The sequence below is a fragment of the Oryzias melastigma genome, linkage group LG21 (assembly GCF_002922805.2).
Source record: "Oryzias melastigma strain HK-1 linkage group LG21, ASM292280v2, whole genome shotgun sequence".
NCBI classification, from domain to species: Eukaryota; Metazoa; Chordata; class Actinopteri; order Beloniformes; family Adrianichthyidae; genus Oryzias; species Oryzias melastigma.
In genome coordinates, this window is record NC_050532.1 from 19,653,538 (window position 1) to 19,677,774 (window position 24,237).

Genomic DNA, 24,237 nt, shown 5'->3' on the forward strand with positions numbered 1-24,237 from the left:
AGCCTGTAATGATGAGACCAACCCCGCTGTGTGTTGCTCTCTTGACAGGTCCTCATCGCTGCTTTTGCCGTCTCAGGCTACTCGTCCACTTACTACCGAGCAGGAAGTAAGCCATTCAACCCGCTGCTGGGAGAGACGTACGAATGTATCCGAGAGGACAAGGGCTTCTGCTTTTTCTCAGAGCAAGTAAGTCAGGAAAATGCACTAATGGAAAAATCAAAGCGCATTCTTTCCTGTTGGGTAGAAATGAGCTAAATATCAATCAGAGAAAACCTGGTTATTAGCATCATTTAGTAGTCTGTAGAAGGTAAAGTCAGAATGAGCTGAGAACATTTCATCCTTTCATGTAAATGTTTGGTGTTAAAGTTAATGAATATTTAGCTAAAAACATGCTAAACTTGTGACTGTTTGCAGGAGGGGCAGGAAAAAGTTTATTCAGTCGAAAAGAACAACTCTAATGCTACAAAACACCACTTCCAATGAAAAGTTGATGTAAATGCATTTTGGGCTTCTGCATTCAAAACTCTTCCATTTACGTGTCACTTTTTTTGTAAGTCAGTTTGCATACTCTATATAAAAAAACACACAGGAATTGAACTTGTGTATAAAGTTAAATGGGTTGAACTTTGACCAATCAGTGACTCCGATTTGGTAGTGACCAATAGGTAGTGTCTTTTTCAAAAGTCCAAACTGTTTGAAAGTCAACCACAGAGAAATGATTCATTGCTGTGAAAGAAAAGGCCAGAGCACAATTTTCACCTCTTTGACATTTCAAACCAAGCCTCTTCTATTTAAATGAAACATGCAAAATTTTATACAAATTCTAGAAATGTTGAGAAAAAAACAATTTCACAATTACACTTTTTCCATTAAATCATATTTATGCAAATAAACAAAAACAACTCTTGTGAAAAGTCATTCAAAACCATGTGAAAAGAATAAGGCCTCAAGACTTTTAAGTGTTTTAAATCCTAAATTTGAAGAATGTGAATCAATTGTTTTATTTTATCAATAGAAAGAAAAACTCCACAAGTAAAAAGCATTTTATTGACCTCTTAACTAGTTAATTAGCTAATTAGTTTATATGAATGATTTTTTTTCTATAAGAAATATTCATAATATCAAGGATGACTTTGTATATCTTACATTTACATAATGCAACAGTAATTAGTCTCTAATGTTCCTATTTCATTCATACATTATTAAGTTTAAATACAAATTAGCACTTTTATTCTTAAATCATTTTCTATTCCAAAAATCTTGAGAATTTAAATGTTTTTGAAGTAGAGCATATATTGAGTATAAACCCTTTTAAACGTTTTAGGCAAATTTCATATTTTAAGAAAAAATGTAGACCATAAAGCACTTTCTTGAGAAGTAATTCGAAATAAATTTTTCATAAAAATAAAAATATTCTTCTTGAAAAAGTGGTATGAATGCAGCTGGATAAGGTGCCATGTTAAAGAGATCATAAGCTCTAACATTTTACTAAGATAATAGTTTTTTGGGGGTTTTTTTGCACGTAATTTTCTAAAATCGTACTTAACATTTTTATTGGCTGCACCGACCCAGAGAAAGGTTTAACTTCAAAAATCTTAAAAGGTTCGAATTAATGAATTGATAGTGTTGCAGTTCAATATTTATTCAAGTGTGTTCTAAAAATTCTGAAAAAACTCTTAACACGACAGTAGTAGCTCCTCCCTAATGTTTGTTCATCTAAAGAAGAATAATTAGTGGCTAAAAATCTGAGTTAAAGAACTGTTTCTATGATAATTATTTTGGAGCAGACGTGTTTTCTTCACCAGGAGTTTTTTCTTCCTGTACGGTCACATCACAAAGCTCTCAATCTTTGTTGGTGGAGTCTTTTGTCTGGTTGAACCGTCCGCTCACACATGCAGACATCCATGCGTCTGTAGGATGTGCAGTAACAGCTGCTGCTCTTCTCCTTTGATCTTGTCTCAAAGGTGAGTCACCACCCCCCCATCTCCGCCTGCCACTGTGAGTCGAAGAACTTCACCTTCTGGCAAGGTAGGCCCCCCCCCTCATTAGTGAGACGCTTCCCTGCTGCTTCGTGGACACCTGCTTAAACCCGTTAACTCATTTTTTATGTCAAACAATGAAGGTAATTATTGGAAGTGCAGCTTATGTCCTTCATTTCTGATTTTCTTTTTTTTATTTTCAAGATGTGAGATGGAAAAACAAGTTCTGGGGGAAATCGATGGAGATTTTACCGATGGGATCTGTAAATGTCATGATTCCCAGGCAAGTATCCACTAGGAATGTATATCAAAAAAATCAATGTAGTACTGAGAGTAACAACAAGGGAGAACAAAAAGGCGTCCAATCACAAGCTTGCTTCTACCACATGTGTGCAAAATGTTATTAAAATTCTACTAATGTAGAAAAATTACAATTTTGCAAATACACAGTTTCCATTAAATCACAATTATGCGAATAAGCACAAACAAGGACACAATTATAATTCTAATCAAGTTAAATTTAGCAAATGTTTGAATCATTTCATTTAATTATGAGCCAAAATGATTAGAAGCTGCAGGAAGGAATAAGCAGTAAACCTTAGACTCTAAAACTAGTTTTATTCAGCCTCAATAGAAGTGACACACTTTAGACAGAAAAGGAAGGTCCAAACTGCGACCATGTGATGATCTGCCTCATCCTGCAGCCCTAATGGCTGATTTAATCCCAGACAGACAGCAAAGAGTGAATGCTCAAATAGCGATAAATGGATAAGAGCAGCAGATGTTTGAATAAACCCTATAAAACAAACATTTATGATAGTGTTAAGGTACAATCGTTTTTTTTTTTTTTTGACAGATGACAAAAATGCTGCTGAAGAAGGTGCTAGAGCTTATCGAGAATGCACAGGAAGCGGGTCAAATTTCATTTTATGAGTTTAAAAACGAGCTTTGAGGAATGAATTAAAGTACAAGAATGTTTCACAAATCGTTGCAAATAACTCAAGAATGCATCACCACTGACTTTATCGCATTAGATTGACAAGTTTTTAGTTTCCATTTCATCACAACTGAATCAAATTTTAATGTATTTGTCAAATTTTTATTATTTTATCATAAATAAAAACTGTGAACAGAATAAAGAGGACATTTTCATTAATGAGATAATACATTCTTACATTCAAAGTGAAGCGATTGCCTGAAAAAATAGTTTTAAAAGTAAACTGGTTTATGGATTTAATGATTTGTATGTTTTAAGCCCTGCAGTCATGGAACATTTGATAAAGACACTGTTTGAGTGAGCTTTTCTCCACTGTTATTGTGGTTATCCAGGTTTGGAGATCACTATGAATGGAATAAAGTCACCACCTGTGTACACAACATCCTGAGTGGACGGCGGTGGATCGAACATTACGGAGAGATTACGATCAGAAACACAAAGAGCAGCGCCTGCCTCTGTAAACTAACCTTTGTTAAGGTGAAAACCGTTCACTTCACTGAGAAAAACCACGACTCTGTTTTACTGTTTAATGAGATCTGCATGAATGACCTCGCTCCTTTAGGGGAACTACTGGAGCTCCAACGTGAACGAGGTTCAAGGGTTTGTGATGGATCAGGAGGGGAAAGTGATCCACAGGCTCTTTGGAAAGTGGCACGAGGGTCTTTACTGCGGCGTCCCGCCCTCGGCCAAATGCATCTGGAGACCAGGTAGCTTCAGTTCTGCATCTATGATGCTGAAGGACCACTCAGAATTCAGTTTTCTGAGGTCTTTTGTGTTGACGCTCCTCGCCAGGTTCCATGCCTACAGACTATGAAATGTACTACGGCTTCACCAGATTCGCCATCGAGCTGAACGAGCTTTGTCCTGAGCTGAAGGACGTCCTGCCTCGCACAGATGCCAGATTCAGACCCGATCAAAGGCAGCTGGAAACATCCCATTAGCTTTAAAATGAGGTGCATCCTGATTGTGGTCTTACTTTGTGCTGTTTTGCTGGTTCAGGTATTTGGAGGAAGGAAACTTGGAGATGGCAGCATCAGAGAAGCAGCGCATTGAGGAAGGACAGAGGCTGAGGAGGAAGTGGAATGAGGAGAACAACATCAAACACGAACCGCGCTTCTTCAAGTAAGAAGAACACTAGATGGAGGGCTTTACTCACTAAAACAAAGATTTTTTTTGGTTTTTAATGCCATAATTAAAGAAAGTCTGAGATTTTGAGAAATGAAACAAAATCTCACTCAGATGGTCTTTTAATCTACTGTATAAGCATTCCTAGTGGTCTTTTAATTATGATCATGTTGTATTTAGTAGGGGTGTTTATTTATCTCTATATCTCAAGACACTACCAGACAATATTTTGCTTTTCTTTAAATTATGATTAAAAATGTATATTATTAATAAATGTTTCACAAAAGTAAAATTGTAAAACATTACTTAATGACTGAAACACACTGCATCTCATATACAAGTTGCTTTTCCCAAGCAAATTTGTGGGGCTTTTATTTTGTTAATTTAAGAAACATTTAAGTGAAATACAAAAGTAATACTGAACTACTTATTTTCTTTTAAATAAAGATTAAATATCCCCATGGGAGTATTTTAAATTGATTCATGTATCGCTAAATTAAGTATCGCGATATGTCACTAATCAATATTTTCTTACACCCCTAGTTTTTAGTCAAATTTTTTTTAAACTGTTGTTTTTGAGGGAATAGTTTCTGCAAACCAATAGGAGTTTACCAAATTAGAAATTCACCTGTAAGATGTGGGTAGGACTGTTGGTGTGGAGCAATATTTGAGCTATCCAGCCGTCCAGCTCACACAAAGACGTTCATGGATCTAGTCGTCGTCATAGTTGAGCGGAGCAGGAAGTTTAGGCCCCGCCCACTGCAGCTTCTATGTCACAATTACAATCTTTTTCAAAAAGGTTTTTTTTTGTCTTCTAATTCACAACCTTTGAATAAATAAATACACTGAAATGCTATTTTAAGCTTTATTTTATTTTTATGTATTCTCCATCATCAGAAAAATGCCCCAAGAACATGTTAAAAACACCAAAAACAGGATCCAGGTCTTTAAAGAAAACAAAGCAAAATGGAGCCAATTTCCCTACCGAGCTCCATATTTACATAAACAGAGATGAAAGATCTTTGTAACGACTAAAAGAACGCGGGCTCTGGTATGTGCTGCACTGCATGTTGCCATGGCAATGGTTAAACCAAAAATTGGATTTAAAGAACTACTACGGAAAATCAGGAATGCCACAATTCTCTGTGAACCGTTGCATCCCGACCACATACCAGTATGTTTACCGTGTTCCTTTTACAGCACAGTACTTACAGGGTATTTAAATGGTACTTTTTCATGGGATCTACTGGGTACTTAACATGGTACTTGCTGTGTTTTTAGGTGGTACTATTTGATTAATACTTATGTGGTACCTGCTGGGTATTTATGCTGTACACACTGGGTTTTTATATAGTATCTACTGGGTATTTTACTTGTGTTTAGGTGTCCTATCCAGCTGCACCTTACTTAAGGAGTAAATACCAAGTCATACTCATGTAAACATACCCAGCATTTATTACTGCGAGTACTGTGTAGTAAAGTATAAATGGGGCCGACTTTCTTTTACAGTCCAGTGTTATTGTACTTAAGAAGTAGTCTCTGTGTAAATACTATGCCCTTTAAATGATAAGTACCCCCAAATCACCCTATAACTTAACATGCAAGATTTACATTCAATAAATTGTACTTTCTGCGTACTTACTCACTATTAAGGAGAGCAGAGTATCATAAAAACACAATAAGGTACCACATAAGTACTATGTTATTACCCATCTTCTTATATGTAGTTATATACCATGAAACGCAAGTAAGTAGTAAATAAATTATTTTTTCACAGTACTTTAAACACAATAAGTGAATAAGGAAAGTCAAGAGACTTTATTAGTACTTACCTTATTCTTTCATGTGGCAAGTACTACAAAAGACACATTAAAATACCACAAAAAGTACCACTTAAATACTCTATAAGTACTGTACTGTAAAAGGAAGTTTTACCAAAGTGTCAAACGGGATTTGTGCTCATTTTAATGATTTATTATTGAATCATTTATTACATAAAAGGCTTCGTATATGCCAAATTAAAGGTTTTTCTTTATTGTTACTCAATAATAAGCAACATAAAAAAATATTTTTATAATTTTTCTGTTTATTTTGTAATACACAGGCAAAACAAAACTGTGACCCAAAAATGAAGGTTTGAACTCAATCATGGAGTTTATGCTTCATTAAATATAAGTTTGTGTTTAATCTTACAGGATTTATTTATCCTTCAAATGGTCCTATTTTTTTCTTCCTTCTTTTTCTTGTTCCTTCTATCAGGAAAGTGATGGATACCAACCACAGGGAAAGATGGGTCTCCAACAACACCTACTGGGAGCTCCGCAAAAACCCCGGCTTCATCAACATGGAACCCACTGTGAACCTGTGGTAGCACGCGGACCGCCATCGCCGCAGACGAGCGTCACCTATGCACAACAAGGGGTCGGGACGGAACACCTGCCTGTGAAATGTCCGTGTGCATGGATATGACAGACTGAGCAGCCAGCGACCCGGCCGAGGTTCTAAAGGCAGAACTACTAAAATTGGGTTGTCGGGGCAACGGTCGGAGTACCCCCATGTAGATCTTTTGACCTTTGAGCTTGTCCTTGCCTTAAAAAGACCCCCGAACAAGCCGCAGCATTAGGCGCCTTTTAGTTGAAGCCATCGGATCTCCAGCAGCAGCAGCAGTTTGGTTAGAGTAGTTTTTATTTCCTACAATATTGTGCATGTTTAGAGAGAAGCTTTCACCGGCTCGAGCCGTTATTTACTGTATCATCAAAAACTGTAGTAAAGAAGAGGTATTTTTATAAAATATCTGGACTTTAGCGAAAGAGAGCATTATGTGAACTGGCAGATTTCATTTATTTTTGCCTTTTTATTACTGTTGAATCTGTGAGTTGGAGGTTTTCTCAACTGGAGAACGACTCATTCGAAGATGAACGCAGTCGGCATTTTTAATGATTCATTTTCAATAGCGGCTAAAGGCGAACTGATCGAAACCTAACGCACAGAATGCCATGCAAACACCCCCTCAACCATCTCCTCTGAGTCACAAACACACAAACCTTCTGTTTGTTATTTAAAAAAAAGATGTGTTTAAGGCGAAGAAGTTATTAGAAATGTTTTCTCTGCCGTTGGCCCATCCCTTGGGGGAGTGGTGAGCTGCAGACACTGCCGCGTTTGTGAACGATTTGGTAGTTTAGCCCCCCCAATCTAACCCTTTGAGTCATTGGTCGTGGATTTAGATCCAGTCTCAGGGCGGACACTCTACCACTAGGCCACAAAGTTGGAGAAAAATCCTCGATTGCAAAATTTTACCATTCGAATTTGTGGTTCTTTACCTATTTTAGAAGAAAGAGGTATTTAAAAACTGCAAAAACGGAACAGAAAATATAAAGTAAGCACTGAACAGAAATATTATATATATATATATTGTTGCTTTAAGTAACTTTGCCTTATTGGAAATTTTAAAATGACTCAAAATTCTAGAAAATCTTCTAAAGTATTAAAACATAGACAAAAGAACTATAACATTATTTTTTTTAAGAAAAAAGTAAAATTTTCATAAAAGAACCCTCAAAAACAGAAGTACCTCATTCAATCAATTAAAGTCTTACTTGTTTTATTTTTCTTCTTATTATTTATTCAAATTATGTCCTTTCTGAGTCACCGGAGACACCTGCTGGTCACCTTTAAAACTGCAGGAGAGTTTTCCCATCATGTGCATCAACTCCAATCAAGAACCTTTGCAAACCACCAGGTAGCGGTTTGAAAATGTGTATATTTATTGCAAAGCAGTTAAGCTTTAATGTTTTTCAAAGTAAAAAATAGTCATTTTTTATGTTCTGCAGGGTCAGGACACTGAAGGACAAAAAAAAACATACTGTGTGAAGCAGATTTATCTTGTGTTTTCATACGGTACTGCAAACCAAAAAAATATATATATAACTACTTCTTTGCATCTTCAATCCTACTCATTTCCTAAAAATTCTTGTGCACATGAAATTTTAATTTAGCAGAAGACAAACGCTCCAACTCTTCAGTTTCAATCGCTGTGCCTTAATGCATTTAACAATGCCTCACCTACACACAACTGAAGGGAACCCCTCACCGAGAATATGAAAGAAAATCATCATTAACTCCCCACCTGCAGACACGATGATTGAGGACTTATGGACAGGACTGTCTCCTGAAGGTTTATTCTTATTATTAACCTGCTTGCAGAGTTGAAAAAGTGACTAAACCATCGCCGCTGGACGTGGAGGGAAGAAGCTGCGCTTTGCTTAGTGTCAGTAACATAAAACGTAGTGGAGGGAAAAGACAACCTCACGCTCTCTTCAGCCATCATTCCACCTGCATGTCTAGACAACTTAGCTTGCCAATGAATGTTTGCAAAGCCTTATGGGAAAACAAATTAAAAAAAATGTTTTTGTTTTAAAAAATTGGGCACTTTTTCTTTGAACTGAAGCACTATGTCAGCTGACTTTCATTTGTTTCCTGATGGATCCCCTCTAAAGTGCAATTTTAATAAAGAACATATCTTTCCATGAACACGGTACACTGCTGCTGCATAGTGCTTGTTCTAATAAAAGAGCAAAACTGGGGAGGAGTCTGAGTGGTTTATACGTTCAAATGTGTTTCTCCATTTAGATAAAATAATCTCAGATTGTTAATCCCTTTTTACAAATGTTATTTCCTATTATTATTCTGGTTTGAATTCAGCTGGGAAGAAAGAAACTAGGAAAACCTGTATTTCCTGCATCAAAAATGTTCATGTGACCGAGAACTGAAATTAAAAAACTTGACATCCCCTTATTTATACAAAGGCCCTAAAGGGACATTAAAGTTAAAAAAAAAAAAACATAATTTTTTTCTAAAAATTGAAGTTAAAAAAAGTTTGGGTTACAAACTGGTGCCCACCAGTTACTATCTGTAAGTACCAGTTCCTTCAATGTTTTTTTCCTAAGTTATTTCTAAATAGCCTGTGTTCAGAAAACTATTCACACCAAAGCAGGCGTCTCCTTCCTGTGTGCAATGAAGGCTCTGCATCCATATTTATTTATTTATACATTTTTGCCAACAGGCTGAAGCCCATTATTAGGCTAATTCACACACTAAAATCACAAAATCTTGATATAAATATACCACATATATATATATAGATATATATTGGAAACTGGATGATCTATAACTTCTTTTTTTTAATTTATAGATAATTTGGTTTTGTCAACAATTCAGGCTTGAGTTTAACTGTTGCATTCTTTGTTGTTTTACCTCTAATCAAACCTAAATGTCAACTAAAAGTCTTTATTACTAAAACATCACATGGATATCATCTGTTACATGTTTAAAGCCACAGATACCTTCATGAATGTCAATTTAAAGTAAAACTATTGCAGAATTCTTGATCCTGTAGCTTTAGAATTTTTCTTTTTAAAACAGAAACTTTTATCAAGGCAAAACACTGCAATAACACACCACTTAACTGTGTTAAATAAACACTAAAATGTTGGAAGAAAATGACCTTAATCTAGACAAAAGCAGCTGCATTTGTAAAAATTGGGAAAAGATTCCCTTAATGACTAAACTACTTTTAAGAAGTTGCAATCACTTAAAAAAGCTGCAATTTTTTATATATATATTTGGTCTTTCGTAGCTGCAAACCTTGCATATCAGAAATGAAGTCTAAGTCTGCAGAGCGTGCAGTGATGGCTCCTCAGAGAAAAGCTGGAGCCTCACTGCAGCCTTCAGAGTGACCATCAACAGACACCCGCACACATTCATCACCAGTAATTGGCTTTATTTTTAGGCTTCGGAGCCATTATTGAAGCAGGAACTCTGTGGGGTTCAACTCCAACGAGGGAGAGCTCCAGTCGCTATGCTTGATAAATACATCACTGTACATGTGCATGATGAGAAATACTGCAAGGAGGAGCACCACAATGCAGGAGAATAAAAGACATGGGGGGGCAGGAGAACAAAAAATGTTTTTTTACAAAATCAATACAAATACTTCAATAAGTCTCATAATATGAGCAATAAAAATGTTCTGCTTTTGGCAAATCAAATATCATTTCCTATTAAAAAGTTTGCATTTTTGTCCAGATGTGATGATTAAAAAGTTCAACAGTTATGTACATCTGATGTCCAAAAAGCTTAAAGATAACACATATAATATATACCCTTTTGGGTTTTTTTTCTGACTGTTCCTTTTAGATTTTTCTCCTAAATCGCCTCCATCTTTGCACCATTTTGTCCAGATTATCTTAAATTAGTTCAATCAAACATTTTTCTGGTTCTTATGAGTCATTATTAGATTAAATCCCATCAGGTATTTTCTTTTTTTAGTTAATTTATATTTAAAATTCTGCAGTTATTTCATGATGTAACAAGAGGGAGGATTGGTTTTTAATCTGGATTAAGCGGCTTCTTCAAAAAAGTTTTAGTTTGTGTATAAACTGAAACACTTTGATTATACAGCACATTCCAAATTATCATGTAAATTGTATTTAAATGTCAAAGATAAAATTGTTTTTTAACTAAACTCGTGGATGATATTGTGTCTCTGGACTCTTTGAATCACTGAAATCAATCTCAGACACATGATCATTAGTTTACCAGGTGAGTTAAATTAAAGGGAAAACTACTAACGTTCTAAATGATGAAGCAGAACAACTTTTTAAGCAATATGACAAAGAAAAAGGATCTAAAAGTTTGAAATAGTTAAAAGCTCTAGATCAGCCTTGGATATTTCACAAAGGTGAATCATCACACTATTACGAGAGCAGCTGCTAAAATACCATTATAAAACAACAAGCACATATTTGAAGCTGCATTTTTAAACATTTTTGATCACAGATAAGAGCTGTGTTAACCCTGGATGGTCCAGATGGATGGAGTAGAAGATGGTTGGAGGATGGCCACTATGTCCCGACAAGGCTGCAACGTCAGCAAGGAGGTGGTGGAGTCATGGTTTGGGCTAAAATCATGGGGAGGGAGCTGGTCGACCCCTTTAGGACCCTGGAGGTGTGGCTGACCACTGTCTTCCGTGTTACAAAAAGAAGCGTGCTTTCCGTAACAAAATCATCATGCTGCGAGGAACAAGTGCTGTGACAAACTTAAATGGATATTGTCATGTTCTCAAATAGAAAAAAGGATCCAGCTGCTCACTTATTAGAATGCTTATTTTTTTTAAACCACTGAACATGTTTCTCACGTGCATCTGAGACTATGACGCCTATCACGCGCGCCACATTGGCTCCCTTTTAGTGAATCAAATAAAAAAAATACTTGTTCTCATCCATCGCCGTGTTTGTGTTGATTTGCATAATTATGATTTAATGCAAACTGTCATTTCAAAATTTTGTCTTTTCAAAACTCCTAGTTTCGATAAAGTTTTGCACATATGTGTAATGAAACGCAGCTCCTGGCTTCTATGAGTATAAAAGGAGATAAACTGATGGAGTGGCCCCCATCCTCCCCTGACCTCAACCCCATAGAGAACATCTTCAAGCTAAATATCTGTGAGGGTGGAGGCAGTTCACATCTTAAACAGCAGCTCTGGGAGGCTATTCTGACGTCCAGAAGAAACTTTCCAACTTTCCATTGTGAAGCTGCTACAAAATAAGGGCTCCTATGTTCAAATGTAACTTAACCCATTAAGATGTTTGCGATTGGATTTCAGTAAATATGACCTCCTAATGTAGCAAATTCAACAAATCTTTAAAATGTTGTGGATTTCTAATAATATGGAACATTGTAATCTATTTAAGAAATACTGTTTATTAAATAACATTTAATATTTACTCTAATGATTAGTGACTTTAAAATTATGCTGATGGTTATCGCATTGAGTATTAAGAAAAATATAGTTTGCATACTAACTTGGAACATGCTGTATATGTACTGTCAGTAACAAGGTTTTTGTTTTTCCACAGAAGCACCGGATGATAAATGTGAGACTTAAAACACTCAGCTAAACAACAGAAAATGAGATTTCAAATATACTTTCTTCTAGTCATTTTCAGGTGCTGGAATATGTGATCAACCTCAAAAAGCCTAAATAGTGTCTTTAAGGTCAGTTTTAACCTGACAATCAAACAAGTCATGGAGCTGCACTGTGATGATGGACTACAAAAATATACATAAAGCTGATAATCTCACTGTGACTGTTTACAAGTTGGAGGAGAAACTGCTGATGCTGGAGGAGATTATTTGCTGGCGGCCATAATCTTGATGTACTGGAGCGCACTGTGAGCTGCGTCGTTGTGCGCGTTGCTGCAGGAGATGCCGGTGCCGTGGCACACGGTCACCGGGGAGGTGGACAGCTCCGCCAGGCACTGGTACTGTCCGTTCACGGTCAGCTCGTCTGCAAGCAGCAAGTTATAGATTTCCAATGAGTCTCTCTCTCTTTTCCTTAAAATCTGATCACTATTAGTGACACATGGTTTCTATACACATACACTTAGTGTGTTTCTGATTGCTTCATGTGTTGAAGTAACTACAATCAGTGATCTGTACTTTATCCCAATCAAGCAGCTAATGCTAATTCTAACAGAAGCGTATTAAAGGAATGCTATCTAAAGGCTAGCAGGTTGTGGGAAAGGGGCAAAATGCAAATGTAGATCTAATCTCACCAATATCAAAGTATGTGACTTCAAAGCCTTGCTCTTTGGAAAGCTCCAACATCAACTGAATGTAATCCATGTTGGGAATGCTCAGTGGGTTTCTCCTCAACAGGTTTATCTTCTCTGCCGTGGAGCTTCTTATGGCGTCAAATCGGACATTCGGTTTTGGATTCTGTGAAAGTAGAGAAGGAAACTTTTACTAAAAAGATGTTTCTGAGATGAGATGTTCCTGCAGAGGACAGAGTTTCCACTGACCCATGTGATTTCTGAGCATCCTGACAAACTCTGAAGCTTCGCCATCATTTTCTCTGCAGCAGCCTTCTTTGCTGCTTTTTTGGAACTCCCTGTAGCTGCAAAACAAACCACAACTTTAGAAGAAAAAAGAACTCAAACGTGCAAAGATTTTTTTTAAAACACGCACCTTTTTCTGTCAAAGATTCCAGTCTGCAGGTGACTGTGAACTCTCTGATGTGTGGGGGGCCGGTCTCTCGTAACACTGTGTACTCGGGGAGACGCCAACCTCTCTGCAGCGCCAACTCCTGCATGAAGCAAAGAGCAAACATTGAGCAAATCTCAGTTCTTTAAAGGCTCAACAAATCTGATAAAACGTTTTACAATAAAAAGTAAAAAGGAGAATGAAGTACCTGCAGTAACCCCACAGAATTAGGAAGATGGTTGTTTGTTTCTGCTGCAGCTTCATTACTTTGACCCATCAAAGCAACATTTCTGTCAAGAATTAAAGCTTAATTAATCTTCAGTTAAAATGAGAGAATTATTCCAACTATTATGTCCCAAAAGCAAATAAATAAACCTTAAATCTGATTATTTTAGCAAACCAATGACCCTAATATTTATCGGCTCACCCATTCAGGTCTACTTACCCAGCTCCAGCGTCCGTATACAGAATATTCAGAGCACCTTCTGCAGCTTGGTGCTTCGCAGCTTTTTTAGTGGTACCCTGACCTGAAATAAAACGCAATTAATCCGCTTCATTATCCACATCAATAACTGCACACAATATTCAAATAAACAGCTTATTCTGAACATGTTTTAAATTCCTAATTTACTTTTTTCAATGAAAACAACAATTATTTTAAGCATTTTGTGCTGCTATCTCATCTTTTGTGAAAACTATTTCACTAAAAAGAAGATGTGAAGAAATTGTTGTTTTTATTTTGACAAAAGAAAAGCCCATATGAATCAATAAAAATGTATGTCAAACTGACTAAATTCAATAAAATAATAAATTCAATTTTATTAATAAATAAAAATGTACCAAATAAATCAACCAGAATAGAGAAGTGTTTTTACTAGCTATCCTTTGGTGTTTTTGGTCATTGGACAGCCCGATATGTGACTAATTAATTAATTAATTATTCCCTGCACAGATTTTACTGTTTCAAAGTAATATCAATCTCAAATCTAAAAAAAAAATAAATAAAAAGTCATCTCTGTTGGTAAGACTGCAGCATACCTACGCATGTGACCTCTCCGACTGTGACACTGAAGACAAAGCTGGGCTGGTGATCCTGGCCTTCAGCCTTCTCCAACATGTACACTGGAAGGTTCCCACTTTTGATTCCATATTCATGCAGGATTTGAATTGGAGTCTTCCCAGGATTATGCCACAGAGTCTCCCCTGTGTTAAGGCTGATGAAAAGCAAGTAGACAAAAACATAAAAGAGGAAGAATAAAAACTGAATCTTAATGACAACACAAAGAATTAATAAAAACCCTTTTTGGGGAGCAGTTTTAGCGAAGACCCATCATGTAGTGATGTGAGGTTCTGTATCGAGGCTTCGAGGCGTGTGTCGAGTAGTGTAGGAGGAGCTTCCGTGAAGCGCGTATCGAGGCTTGCTTCATCTAGGGGAGGAGCTAAGAACAATGACATCTGAAGCTTCGCTGCCCGGCTGTACCACGTGACTAATTCCTGAGGTGGTTCAGGTAGAGCCGCGAGTCTCAACAGCGGCATGAATCCTTCAGGCTCCATTCAGTGAGACACAAGAGATTTAGGGGAAACTGTTGTTTAAATAATAATAAAAAAAAAATGTTTCATAAACAATAATCACTCGTCATATCTCAGTGTTACAAAAGTGCGATCATTATGCACAGTAGTCCTTAATTCATTGCCTGAGTTACATTCTTAAAAAAAAAATGGATGGGCAATATCTGTGAAAGATTCCTCTTTATATTTATTTAGAATACCAGTAATTATAGACGTCTTATGGGTGTACACCCCCACTTTAATTTAGTGATGAGACGTTCTGTATGGAAGCTTCACGGCTGGTGCCGCCGCAGAGAAGGGAGGAGGAGTTTCTCGGTATGCAGAGGCTCCTCAAGAGTTTTGACACCGTCATAAATCCTGCAGGCTCCATTCATAATGCGGGTGTTTGATGGAGAGTTACGATTGGTGAGTTTAGAGATAGTTCGGACTGAGGTAGAGATAGTTTGGAGAACGTCTGTAAATTTAGAGGAATAATAATAAAATGACTAATGAAACAAATATTCTGTCCCTTCAAACACTGATCTGATTTCAATGTTAATAGGATCATTGTCCAAACTCTTCATCCTGTGACACTGCTTTTTCATGTATATATGTTTAAGGAAAAAAAGGTTTATTTACATTTTTTTTTTAATTTCATTGAAGCACCTGTTTCACACTTTAGAAGAGACACCCCCCAAATTACTGGTTTAGTACCAGCACACATTAAATCCACCTATACTCTTACCTCACTTTAATTTATCATTTTTATAATTTTATAGTTTTTCTTTGAGGTTTTGAAAAAATAATCTTGTTTACATTTATTTTTATCAATACATAAGCAAACACACACAGTGAAAGTTTACAGCAATGGACATGTTTTGTAAACTACTTTATTTTACTAACATGTTTGTACATGGTGTTTTATTTTCAAAATGCCACAGATCAAATTTTGCTGTTATTTTTTGTGTCCACTAGATGTCCTACTAGAGCAAATGAAGCTCATGAAGCATTGCTCTTTAGTGAACCAATTTAGACAAAGGCTTCAGTGCTTCAAGAAAGCTTCATTTGCACATCACTACCATCATGCATTGCTGCTGCTGCTCTATTTGTATCGATAAAACATTTAGAATATTGATTTAAAGGGGGGATTATATTTGTTATGGAAACAATTTCACTATTATACTGTTTTTTAACCTACATTTTCACTTCAAGACGCCATTTAAAATATTTCTATCTACCCGCTTCAGAAGCGTTACGTTTGAATGCCTTTTAAGTAACTAAATAGATAGTAAATGGTTAACAAAATAGGAATAAAATACTAACCTCGTTTCGGGGGTAGCTGCTGTATTCGCTGGTGTCTGAAATTCCTCCTGGGACATTTTAAAACATTAGACTGTCACTCGGATAATTCTGGTTTTACCCTTAACTAAAACTCAAACTCGGTGGTTTGATGTAGAATGAGGACATTTGAGTGTAGTTGGCTTAAATAAAGTACAATTAAAACATCAACAAATAAATAGCAGCTTCGCCGGGAGGGAAAAAAATGTCCGACATCAACATCCGGGTCAACGAAAGGTCAATGATTCAAAGCAACACAAACGTGATTTAGTGCCCTCTAGTGGCGAGACCATTGATTTATGGGTGAGACTTATATACAGTCTAAGGTGAGACTGTAATTGCAGCCAGAAGGAACAATAGATAGTGGTAAAACAAAATGCTCACAAATTTAGCAATGCTAGGTTTTTTTTTTTTAAGATTATATCATATAGAATTTTATCTCGAATAAAATGTATTCTGAATAAAATAAAAATTCCAGAAAATACAATAAAAATAATCATTTGCAAGGTACTTTGGGATTAATAATGTACTCTATCTATGCTAGTTTAGGGTCAAGCTAATTACAAAAATATATATATTTATATATTTTTCCACATATTTCAATTCACATCTATTTCAAATTCTGTTAATATTTTGTATCTTTTTTAATGCATGTGTTTTGATCTATTTTGAAGATTTTACATACATTTCCATTTTGACCAAAAAATACATTGAAAATTAGGTTTCTTTCAGCACCCTTTATTAATGCAGGCAAGAAAAATAATCACTGTACAGAAGATTCAATTAGAGAGTTTCTGATTTGTTTGGTAATAGCATTCCAAATGTTGCATAATTGTTAGAAAAAGAGCCTGAGAACATAATATTTGGTTTTAACTGGTTTTGTTTATGATCCCCAAATGCATTGAACAAATAAATGGTCTGTTGTTTCTCAATTTTTTGAACCAAACATTTTTTATGCAAAATGCAAATCATTTAAACAGCTGTGGCTGAAATGATTCACTCTCAAATATATTTGGGCTAAATAAAATCATTAAGCATTTATGTTCTCTAATCTTTAAAGAAAGCTAAAAGAAAAAAAAATGAGAATTGAATCCTATATTTTATTTTTACATGAGCTTTTTAATTCCTCCTGTTTTACATTTTAAAAAAAGGGATGTAAAAGGAGTTGCAGTCCCCACCCTGAGGTGATAATTGAGTACTGCACCCTTTAATCACCACACTTTTTTTTTTCTTTTTGGCAACACTTTTCACCCAAAAACTTTCTACTGGCTTTATTTATGTGCAGGAACACATATATTGTTGAAGTATGAGCTGATTATGATGTAAAACAAACAGTGGTTCAATTCCACTTTGGTTTCTTCTTCTTCAGCAAAACAGATTTGGAGGAGGTGTTGAGGGGAGTCCAGTTTGGTTAAGAGAGTGAAGAATAATTGAGGCTCCTGCTTCATCATGCAGTTAGCATACTTACATACTTCTACATTTACTTTTGTCATGATGTTGAAAAGGTCCCACCCCCTGGAAAAAGATAAAAGGTTTTGAGATTGTGATCTGAAACATTATTTACTGTACAGTTAAGTGTTCTCTACTTTTGTTCTATGTTCAGATCTGAAGTTTGCAAAATTCCAGATTCTACAGAAGGAGGAAAGCCCAACATTTATCAGCTTAAGTGTAATGCTTTATTTTGAGAAAGTGAAAAGTCAAGTTTGCAATTTAATTTTTTAGGTCAATTTTTGAGAGTAAACAACAAAAAGATTATACTTTATGAAACAGAATAATCTGCACTTGTATGCTTTTAATAACGTCGCATTCACCTGTTTTGGTAGAGAAGGAAAGTGACGTCTGGTTCATTCAATTCCTGAGCACTTGGGAGAAAAAACAAACTTTTACTTCTTGTAGTTCTGTAAAAATGCATAAATCGAAGTTTGGATTGGACTGCAAAAAGGCTCAGACTTGATAAGTACATTTTTAGCCTTTTTCGAACTTTACACAGTCATGCATTCTTTTAAAGTTTTGGTTTCCATTAGGTCATCTCTGTTCCTTAAAAACAGATGAGTTTGGGTGTGTGCTGCACTGTTGATGGCAACAAACACTTTCCCTACGGGGTTTTAAACTAAGAGAAGGACACGCCACCCTCAGAGGATCCTCCAATTAATCACAATTAATCTCACTCATGAGGTCTTTGTGGTCCATCTCCAGGAAGACGTCCAATGTAGTCTCCAAAAACACAAGATACATTTTTTTTTTTTTTACTATTTTTGGGCTGTGTTTAGACTCTACTGAATCCCTTTTGGATCCCTAAATTGCTGGAACTAACCCAGCTACCATTGGGGAAAGACGATGTACATCCTCACCCATCGTCACACCTACAGGAACTTTAGAGCCACCAATCAACCCATGAAACATGTTTAGGATTATAGATGGAAGCTGGAGAAAACCCACATATGCACAGAGATAACATGCAATCAGGTGAGACTGCTAACCACTACACCTGAGCTATGATTAAATATTGTGAATTTGCTTTCAGATTTTTTTTTTTTAGTTAAATCATGTTTTAGCTAAAAAGCTTTAAAGTATCCAATGAAAATCCTTTTTTTTTTTTTTTAGTTTTTAACATGTATGTGTGGCATTTTTCTTATGAAAGAGAACAAATTTTGCATTTCCTAGTATTTCTCATTTAGAATAGCTGTCAATCAAACTGTCTTGGACAGACTGTTTGAATGAATGATCTTCTTTCCATCAACAGCTCTGCTGCACATGCGCTAAACCCTCATCAGTTGGAAAGGATTGTAAATCAATGAAAGAGCATTTTGATGTTAGCTTTCATTATTTTATCAAGAACTCTGAGAAACCAATGATTGAATGTATTGATCACAGCAACGTCAATAAACATTGGAGAATTAGCTAAAAGAGTCTTTGGTGAACTGGAAGGAGAAAGAATCAGGATTTTGGAGGAAGTTCTGTCCATGAAGATCTTCACTTCCTCATCCCAGCTGACATCTGGATCAGAACCATATGGTTGTACATTACTGATATTGATGGACATTTTTATGTAGCAGCGATGAAGAGTTACACTACTGAGACACAGAGCTGTCATAATAATACTAATAAGCTGCTCAGCTCAGCTTCAAAAGCCACGCCCCCTCAGAGGAGATTTTGGAAACAGGCTTTAGATCAACATGAAGACATTTAGGTTGTTGGATTTTGGTTAAAAACGTAATTATTATAAATATAACACTACTGGAAAAAAAATGTAATATAAAAAAATTGTCATGGGGGACTTTATAATATTTATTTTTGATTCCTTCCTTTAAAGTTGCTTATTCTGCAAAACCAAAAATAAAACGTGACTCAATTAATTAAAAGCTGAACAACTGGTCGTTTAGATGCCGATTTCCCACTGAAATCAAGTTTGTAGTCTTAGACTTAATTCTACACTTGATGGTAAAAATATGTCAAAAACAGCAGGGTTTACTATATTTTTAGAAAAAGAATATTACTTTACTTTTTGTCGTTTTTGCTAATCCCTTTTGGAAAATCAGATTTTCTCGAAAACCACTAAAATAAACTGATTACAGTTTATTGGACAATTTAGCACAGTTTTTTCCTTTCAGGTGGTTTGGCAAACTTTCAATCCATTTAATCCACGTTATACGTAAAAAAATAACATTTTGTCAATTTTGGGGCTTTTATAATAATCAAAAACAGTTTGGCCGAATCTGGAAGTAGCATAAACTTCAGTAATTTATGGAGAATACCACTTAAGCACTTTTAAGAACTATTTTGTAATGAGATTACATTTTTTCTTTTTTTAAATGACATGTTACTTTTAAGAAACATGAGCATCACCTAAAAATGCTATTGACACAAGTTTACTGCATAAAAATGTTAAACTTTAAAATTGCCGGAACTTCCGGAAATGGCTCCAACAAAAGCACAATTATTTTTTATACATTTATCAAAATGTCCCTTAAAGCGAGCATATTTTTTAATAAAAGTGTTTAAATTTTGAAGATAAATGCTGTTAAAAATATTGTACGGATTGGAATTTGATCAAACAAAAAACAGACAAAGTTTAAGGACGATTAATATAGTTTTTTTCCACTAGAAAAGTTGGATTTCAACTGTTTATGTACTTTCTCTTTTTCTCTTGTAACAAATGCACATCAGTAGTTTTACAGCATATTTTTATTTACACAAACATTTAAGACAAAAAACATGCACATTTTGCAAAGGATTAAAACTGTTTTGGTTTATTGGCTGGACTAACAATAATAATAAAAAAAAAAATAGAAAATGAACTGTTGCAAAATAAACAATGTTTTTTAGGCGGAAAATTAAGATTTAACCTCAACTGTTGATTGCATTTACCTGAATCTTGCATAAAGAAGTAAAAAACAAAAAAAGGTCATTAAAAACGTTTTCTTTTGCATGGAGCGGTTTCACTGAAATAAAAGGCTGTCTATGTGGATTTCCCATCAGTCATTGATCCCGGTTCGTCTTCAGGGTCGTGATGTGTCCTCTGCGTCTGACTCTCACACTGATCCAAGCGCGGGAGTTCACACCCGAACTGTTGAACCGGAAGGACTCTGGGAGAAAAACACACGTGGTGGTTCAGTTTGCTGTTTCAACTGCATTTATGCAGCAACTATAAATACTTTTATTCAATGAATGAAGGTAAAACCAGAGAATAAAAGTGGTTAAAGTAGGATTAATCTGTGGGATTTAGGATTATAATGTTTCATTTCATGGAACAAAACCAGGAAGAGACAGGAACCAAAGATATACAGATAAATCAGAAACAAGAAGCATGTGGTGGAGAGAGTTTCACATAAATTATGACCATAAATGTCCATTTATGGAATATTTAGAGCATTTTGTTGGTCATAAAAAAATACTTTCTCATATACTAGTTTTTGACACTCGTCAGATGTGGAAAAAATAAAGATTAAGAAGTTTTTTTTCATACTGAAATGAAACAAAACTTTTCATGAAAGCAGAAAAGAAAATGTTTCTGTGAGTGAGAACAGATCAGCTGTGGGGTAGAGAGAATGTTATTTATGCTTCATATTTCAATAAATAAAGGAAATTCAACTACATTAAAATAAATAAAATAAAGTAATTAAGTTAAATAACTAAAGGGATTGCACTAAATTAATAAGCTACATTGAAATAAATTAAACTAACTGAAATAAATAAAATAAAGTAAATTGAAATAAAAAATAAATAAATTGGTTACATTAAGTTAAAATAAATACATGCCACTACATGAAAATAAATAGATAAATTCATTAAGCTTCAATTAAATAAATAAATAAAACTAAATTGAAATAAATAAAACTGAAAAAAAATAAAATAAATAAAAGTCTTAGCTAAGTTACAAAAACATAATAATTACATACTTTTTGTTCAGGGAGAAAAAAAAAACAAAGAAGTTTGGTGACTAACTTTACTAATATCAATCCCACTTTTTCCAGTAAAACTCAGTGAGTATTTATATAGAATAAAAAATAATACATTTAGGGAAAAATAGAATAAACACCAGTAAATACACAGAGACTTGCAGCGATTTAAACAGCAAAAATATTATGGTGGACCAATAGTTCCATGTTCCTACAAATCTACTGAATTTTTTTTAGCTACATCTGAAAAAAAATCCAAATGACTAAACAGAAATATTTCACCAGCTCAATTGAAATAGTTTCTATATGAATCTCTGCTAAAACAACAATGAAAGACATTGGGCTCATTTGGAAAAATTGCCAAAGAGAACAGTGGGTCATTCTCAAAAACTTATAGGAATTATTTATTTTTATTATTATTATTATTTTTGAATGGCAGAACCTAAATGTAAAAAGAGAAAATAGCAATGGCCCAAATATGGAGCCTTGAGGGACTCCAGAGGTCAAAAGAGAAGTGTGGAAGAAAGTAATTATCGTAACAGCATTTCAATGAGAGAAAAAGAAAATAATTAAAATAAAGATTAAATTATAGTGTTGGAACGAATCATTTTAACAACAATTTGATTATTGGTTTATTTCCTTTTTAAACAACTTTATAATGATATAGTTAGATTTGATTTGGCTTCAGACAGATCACTCTGGTTGGATCAATAAAAATAGAAATTGATTAATTAATTCAAACTAAAATGAAAAGACAAACTTTTGCAAATTCCTTTTTTGGTGCAATTTCTGAGAGAATTGCTGCTTTTAACATCCAAATCCAATTCTAAAAAGTAAAATTTTTAGTTGTAAATATTAATATTTACAACACACCTCCAGGAATATAAATCAAAGGAACTTTAACTTGTCAGGAACAACAAGCATCAAATAGAACTGAAAAACAAGAAAAGAACAACCCCCAAATAAAGGCATTTCTTTTAACAACATTTCCTCCAACATTCACAAAAAACACCAAACTAATTTTTAGGGAAATATAACTTGAATATTTGTAAATTGAGTTTACAAATGCCTCAATAACTAGTTAAATAATTTGAAAAATAGCAGTTTTAGTTTATCTTTTTGTAATAGAAACTGATATTGTGATTCAGTAAATATATTTTTACAGACCTCATGTTTCATGGTAATCTTTCATATCCTCAAAAGTAAGAGAAACAGGTATTATCTCATGAACTGAAATCTCCTGGAGACGATTCTCAGCATGAAGACAAACACGATGCATTTCAGATTTAGATTTTATATTAATAGTTATTGATTTATTTTGAAATATCTGCATTTGTGTTGGTAAACTAACTGATCAGAAGTTAAGAACTGGAAATTGATAATAAATGTAAAAAAAAGAAACATAATATTTAATGATTTCAATGTCTCATGGTCTGTATGCATAAGAACTACTAATATATCTATTAATAACTGAGTAATCACAATTTGAATATATATATTCATATATATATATATATATATATATATATATATATATATATATATATATATATATATATATATATATATATATATTTCTGTTATTTGTCTTTTTTAGTTTTAAAATTGCTTTGATGGCTTGAAATAAACCAATATCCAATTCAACTATGCAAAAATATAACATTAAATAACTCAGTAGAGGTGGGACTATATAAAGTTTGTTTCTCCCCACTCCCTTTTAAAGCAATACATAATTTAATTTAGTTAATATTTACAATAATTAATGAATCTGATGTGACCTCAGTGTGTCAAAAATCTCTATTTATGAGACACAATTATAGTTTTTCTTTATTTTTTTAATCATAATTTTTATTATTTGTGTTATGAATTTGATATATTTGATTTTGTTGTGCAATTAATGCTTGGAAAAAGATAAATAAATCAAATTTAAGATCTTTCTGCATGGTCACTCTTTATGTGCCCAAAAATTATTTTAAAATGTGTATTTTTTATGTCTCTTGTTTATAAAGTTAAGCCTAATAAACTATTTCTCTACTTTTGTCTATTTTAACTGAAACATGCAAAATATATATATAAAAAATACACTTTTTTGACTTTGCATGTATGAATAAATAAAATATGAATGACTTTTCTGAATTAATTTCAACTTTTCCACATTAAAAGTCTTTATCAGAGAACTTACTGTCACTTATAAGAGAGTGCATTGAGGTGATCTGCCTCCTGCCCAGACCGTGGCTCCTGGATAGGACACAGTCCAGGTAGAGGTCCCAGAAGACCCGGGCCAGGTCCCAGAACAGCGCCGAGTGTCTCCCCTTGTCCGACGACCTGAGAGACTCCATCAGGTCCCAGAAGGCGGGCACCGAGTCGGCGATCCTCGGAGAGCGCATCTCCAGCAGCAGAGCCGAGGAGGAGTCCCAGCACTGCGGGTCCGCGCGGGGCACCGCTAGGGGGTCCACCTGACCCGGCCTCTGACCCCGCAGAGGCGCCGAGAGCAGGCAGGTCAGCGCCAACAGAGCGGGCGCGCATGCGCTCCAGAGAGGCACCATCTGCGCGGGACCAAACATGGATCAGCTGTTTCTTCTGCTTTTAACATCCAAATCTGCTTTTTTTAAATCAAGTGTTTTGTTGGAAAAATGAATATTTAAAATAAAACTCTAAGTTTAAAAAAAAGTAACATAAAAGAAATAAAAATAGACCAAAAAAGAGTGAAATTTTGTACTTACCATTTAAGCCGTGCTGACAGCAGAGCTGTAATGTTGATGGAGGTTTGGTAAATACATGTTTGGTGTTATGTGACGTCAGTCACCCC

General features: G+C 34.8%; 3 protein-coding genes across 6 annotated transcripts in view; 1 reads left to right on the forward strand and 2 right to left on the reverse strand.

The window, feature by feature from the left end:
- The window catches only part of osbpl6 (oxysterol binding protein-like 6), a 46,261-nt gene extending 37,578 nt beyond the window's left edge, over window positions 1-8,683 (forward strand). For all 4 annotated transcript variants that reach the window (XM_024287152.2, XM_024287154.2, XM_024287153.2 and 1 more), the window contains 8 exons: window positions 49-186; window positions 1,965-2,028; window positions 2,184-2,262; window positions 3,309-3,453; window positions 3,539-3,683; window positions 3,769-3,895; window positions 3,976-4,098; window positions 6,361-8,683. In XM_024287152.2, the coding sequence (XP_024142920.1) occupies window positions 49-186; window positions 1,965-2,028; window positions 2,184-2,262; window positions 3,309-3,453; window positions 3,539-3,683; window positions 3,769-3,895; window positions 3,976-4,098; window positions 6,361-6,472 (933 nt within the window). In that variant the 3' untranslated portion in view covers window positions 6,473-8,683. The remainder of the gene's footprint in view (window positions 1-48; window positions 187-1,964; window positions 2,029-2,183; window positions 2,263-3,308; window positions 3,454-3,538; window positions 3,684-3,768; window positions 3,896-3,975; window positions 4,099-6,360) is intronic.
- A 1,180-nt stretch (window positions 8,684-9,863) lies between these two features.
- Window positions 9,864-16,255, reverse strand: prkra (protein kinase, interferon-inducible double stranded RNA dependent activator). The gene is made up of 8 exons (XM_024287151.2): window positions 16,015-16,255; window positions 14,182-14,357; window positions 13,589-13,670; window positions 13,352-13,433; window positions 13,129-13,246; window positions 12,963-13,057; window positions 12,717-12,879; window positions 9,864-12,448 (listed from the first exon to the last, which is right to left on the reverse strand). The coding sequence occupies exons 1-8, from the start codon at window positions 16,068-16,070 to the stop codon at window positions 12,291-12,293; spliced, it is 930 nt and encodes a 309-aa protein (XP_024142919.1). The 5' UTR covers window positions 16,071-16,255; the 3' UTR covers window positions 9,864-12,290.
- Window positions 16,256-19,978: 3,723 nt separating this feature from the next.
- Window positions 19,979-24,231, reverse strand: LOC112155198 (protein FAM237A). Its single transcript, XM_024286712.2, has 2 exons — window positions 23,611-24,231; window positions 19,979-20,615 (listed from the first exon to the last, which is right to left on the reverse strand). Exons 1-2 carry the CDS (start codon window positions 23,990-23,992, stop codon window positions 20,509-20,511), a joined length of 489 nt encoding a protein of 162 aa, XP_024142480.2. The 5' UTR covers window positions 23,993-24,231; the 3' UTR covers window positions 19,979-20,508.
- Between the last annotated feature and the right edge of the window lie 6 nt (window positions 24,232-24,237).

Bases quoted from the DNA above. Each gene is read 5' to 3' on its own strand.
- prkra (XM_024287151.2), bottom strand. From the start codon at position 16,070: ATGTCCCAGGAGGAATTTCAGACACCAGCGAATACAGCAGCTACCCCC. The intron at 14,358-16,014 runs GTTAGTATTTTA...GCTTTTCATCAG, and splicing joins GCAGCTACCCCCGAAACGAG to CCTTAACACAGGGGAGACTC. The intron at 13,671-14,181 runs GTATGCTGCAGT...GTTTTATTTCAG, and splicing joins CGGAGAGGTCACATGCGTAG to GTCAGGGTACCACTAAAAAA.
- LOC112155198 (XM_024286712.2), bottom strand. From the start codon at position 23,992: ATGTTTGGTCCCGCGCAGATGGTGCCTCTCTGGAGCGCATGCGCGCCC. The intron at 20,616-23,610 runs GTAAGTTCTCTG...TTTTTCTCCCAG, and splicing joins GCACTCTCTTATAAGTGACA to AGTCCTTCCGGTTCAACAGT.